The 3,037-nt window shown below is 44.4% G+C and overlaps 1 protein-coding gene across 1 annotated transcript; it reads right to left on the reverse strand.

Moving 5' to 3' along the window:
* Window positions 1-272: 272 nt before the first annotated feature.
* On the reverse strand, window positions 273-965 carry LOC130078700 (proline-rich protein 2-like). Its single transcript, XM_056244298.1, has one exon. It carries the CDS (start codon window positions 963-965, stop codon window positions 273-275), a length of 693 nt encoding a protein of 230 aa, XP_056100273.1.
* Window positions 966-3,037: the final 2,072 nt, after the last annotated feature.

Genomic DNA, 3,037 nt, shown 5'->3' on the forward strand with positions numbered 1-3,037 from the left:
ACCATTATAATTTTCTATTACCATCATTTGGTGCTTCAAAGCACAAATTATAAAAAAAAAAAAAAAAAAAAGTATAAACAGATTTTTTCACAAATATTTTATTTTGGAGAATCTGGTCCTCCATCTGAAAATTAAATTGAAACAGAAACAAGTGAATGAATTTGCACAGCAGAAGATGAATCATATCACAGGATGAACAAACATCCTGTTTCTGAGTATAAAAGACTCTGCTGAATGAAATTAATATTCTTAATGATAATAATAACCTTGCTTTATGATAAGCTGCTAGGGTCCTGGAGCGGTTGGGGGCCCGGGTCCTGCTTGGGGTCCAGGAGCGGTTGGGGGCCCGGGTCCTGCTTGGGGTCCAGGAGCGGTTGGGGGCCCGGGTCCTGCTTGGGGGCCCGGGAGCTGTTGGGGGCCTGGGTCCTGCTTGGGGGCCCGGGAGCTGTTGGGGGCCCGGGTCCTGCTTGGGGGCCCGGGTCCTGCTTGGGGGCCCGGGAGCTGTGTGGGGCCCGGGAGCTGTGTGGGGCCCGGGAGCTGTGTGGGGCCCTGCTTCTGCTTGGGGCCCGGGAGCTGCTTGGGGGCCCGGGAGCTGTGTGGGGCCCGGGAGCTGTGTGGGGCCCGGGAGCTGTGTGGGGCCCGGGAGCTGCTTGGGGCCCGGGTGCTGCTTGGGGCCCGGGTGCTGCTTGGGGCCCGGGTGCTGCTTGGGGCCCGGGTGCTGCTTGGGGCCCGGGTGCTGCTTGGGGCCCGGGAGCTGCTTGGGGCCCGGGAGCTGTTGGGGGCCTGGGTCCTGCTTGGGGGCCCGGGAGCTGCTGGGGCTGTGTGGGGTCCTGCTTCTGCTTCTGCATGGGGCCCGGGAGCTGTTGGGGCTGTGTGGGGTCCTGCTTCTGCTTCTGCTTGGTGCCCGGGTCCTGCTTGGGGGCCTGGGAGCTGTTGGGGTCCGGGGGCCCAGGTGCTGCGGACATCATAGATCTATGATTTCAGATTTTAACCTAGATATGGTGTGTTTGACGAAACTTACCAATTCACAAAATTAAAGGTGGGGTATGTGATTCTCTTTTTTGTCCATTTTTTCAAAATCACTTGAAATCCTATTCCTAACCCACTTACAGCCACTGAGTTAGGAACCTGTGTGTGTGTGTGTGTGTGCTCTTTGATACCAATCTTTCATTTGAAAGTCACGTGTCTAGTATCTGTAAAACCGCATTTTTCCATCTTAAAAATATATCCAAATTACGACATATGCTCTCATTGACAAATATGGAACAATTAGTTCATGACATCAAGACTAGATTATTGTAATGCTCTACTGGGTGGTTGCCCTGCACGCTTAATAAACAAACTACAGCTGGTCCAAAACGCAGCCGCTCGAGTTCTTACCAGAACCAGGAAGTATGACCATATTAGCCCGGTTCTGTCAACACTGCATTGGCTGCCTATTAAACATTGTATTCATTTTAAAATATTGTTGATTACTTACAAAGCACTAAATGGTTTAGCTCCGCAGTACTTGAGCGAGCTCTTAACGCATTATAGTCCGTCACGTCTATTGCGATCTCAAAATTCCGGCCAGTTGATAATACCTAGAACAGGGGTCGGCAAGTAAAGTTGGCATCGGGCCAAAAAATATTTTTGACACTAGATGGCGGGCCAGAACATAGTCAATGGATAATTTAAGAAATTAATTGATGAAAAATGAAACTAGAATTGCCTGTGACAGACTGTTACAGTGTCTTTTGTCACTGGTAGTGAGCTGTTACTCTGTGTTAAATCCTGAATATTTGATTTATTGATTTAATTATAGAATATCGAATGGGTTGTGCGATTGTCTAAAAAAATCCCGATGTTTTCGGTGCTGATGTAACCAGAGGGTGACGCTGCCAATAACGCAAAAGCTGTCACAAGGAACCGGCAAAAGTAATGATTATGAATGTTTCAAATATAGCAAGGAGACATTATAATTGTTCATTAGTGTCTGTGTCGGCTGCAATATAGTGACCGCGGTAGCGCGCCTATAGAGAGAAATGCACTTTTCATATGGATTATATAAGCAGAGAGTAGGATAGGTTTCTTTTCGTTTTGAATTGTTTAGTTTAAAATTAGATATTGTTAAGCTTTCTATATATTTTTTTGTGTCTGTGAGGCAGCTTAAACGCTGAGTTCCGGCTCATTTATGAAGAGATCCAGTTCACGAGCAATGCAATCTTGCCGGCGCCTCCATGTCCTGATTATATTGTCTGCTATATTTGTTTCTTATTTATTAAATCCAGGCAATTGGTTGATAAAACATTGATTAAAAATAAGATACAAAACAAAATTTTCAATTTTTCAATTTTCAGAAAGGCTTTCTACAAAACAAAACTTAATGAAGTGGTCAGAATCATGTCTGACCCACATGTCTCCCGATATTGCGGCATCGTGCAACACATCCCGCCTTGCCAAAACACACATGTGGGAGATGCGGAATGGATAAAAATAACTAAAAAAATAGAGGACTTAAATAAGCCCATTAATGGCATTTTTGAGTCATGCTCTTAACAAACTATGTTTTATTTCCTCTTTCCATATTGTGAATAATAAATGTGTATAAGTTTAATTTGCTTTTTACACAATGGAGTCTAACTTATTGTAATAATTATTTGACGTATAGACTACTTTTAAACTTAGAATTATTCCTTGGCATCCTTGCATACTAAACTGCTTTTTTTTTATTGTTTGCGGGCTGGGGGTACGCTATTATATCGTGTGTAGTGATGTTAACATTTAAGCTAGCTGATGAGAGAAAATGGCACTATCAGAGTCTAAAGAGGAAAGTTGACAGCGAAAATAGCCATCCAAAGAATAATGAAAAGACAACTATGCGTGTCTAGTTTTGTAAATCACACGATCACACTAAATGCGTCTCTATAGCACGCAGTGTTTATCGTGCAATTTAAATGAGTTTTTACGTGCATATGATACGCATGGGTAGGTTTAGTAGTGGTGTGGGGTGCGTGTGTATTACACGCAATAAAGTGCGTATCAAATGCACGCGAAA

The sequence above is a fragment of the Rhinichthys klamathensis genome, unplaced genomic scaffold, assembly GCF_029890125.1.
Source record: "Rhinichthys klamathensis goyatoka isolate OS25496 unplaced genomic scaffold, OSU_Roscu_1.1 h1tg000957l_1, whole genome shotgun sequence".
Classification (NCBI taxonomy): domain Eukaryota; kingdom Metazoa; phylum Chordata; class Actinopteri; order Cypriniformes; family Leuciscidae; genus Rhinichthys; species Rhinichthys klamathensis.

What these genes read in the sequence shown, in the direction of transcription:
- LOC130078700 (XM_056244298.1), bottom strand. Translation starts at nt 965, where the DNA reads ATGTCCGCAGCACCTGGGCCCCCGGACCCCAACAGCTCCCAGGCCCCC.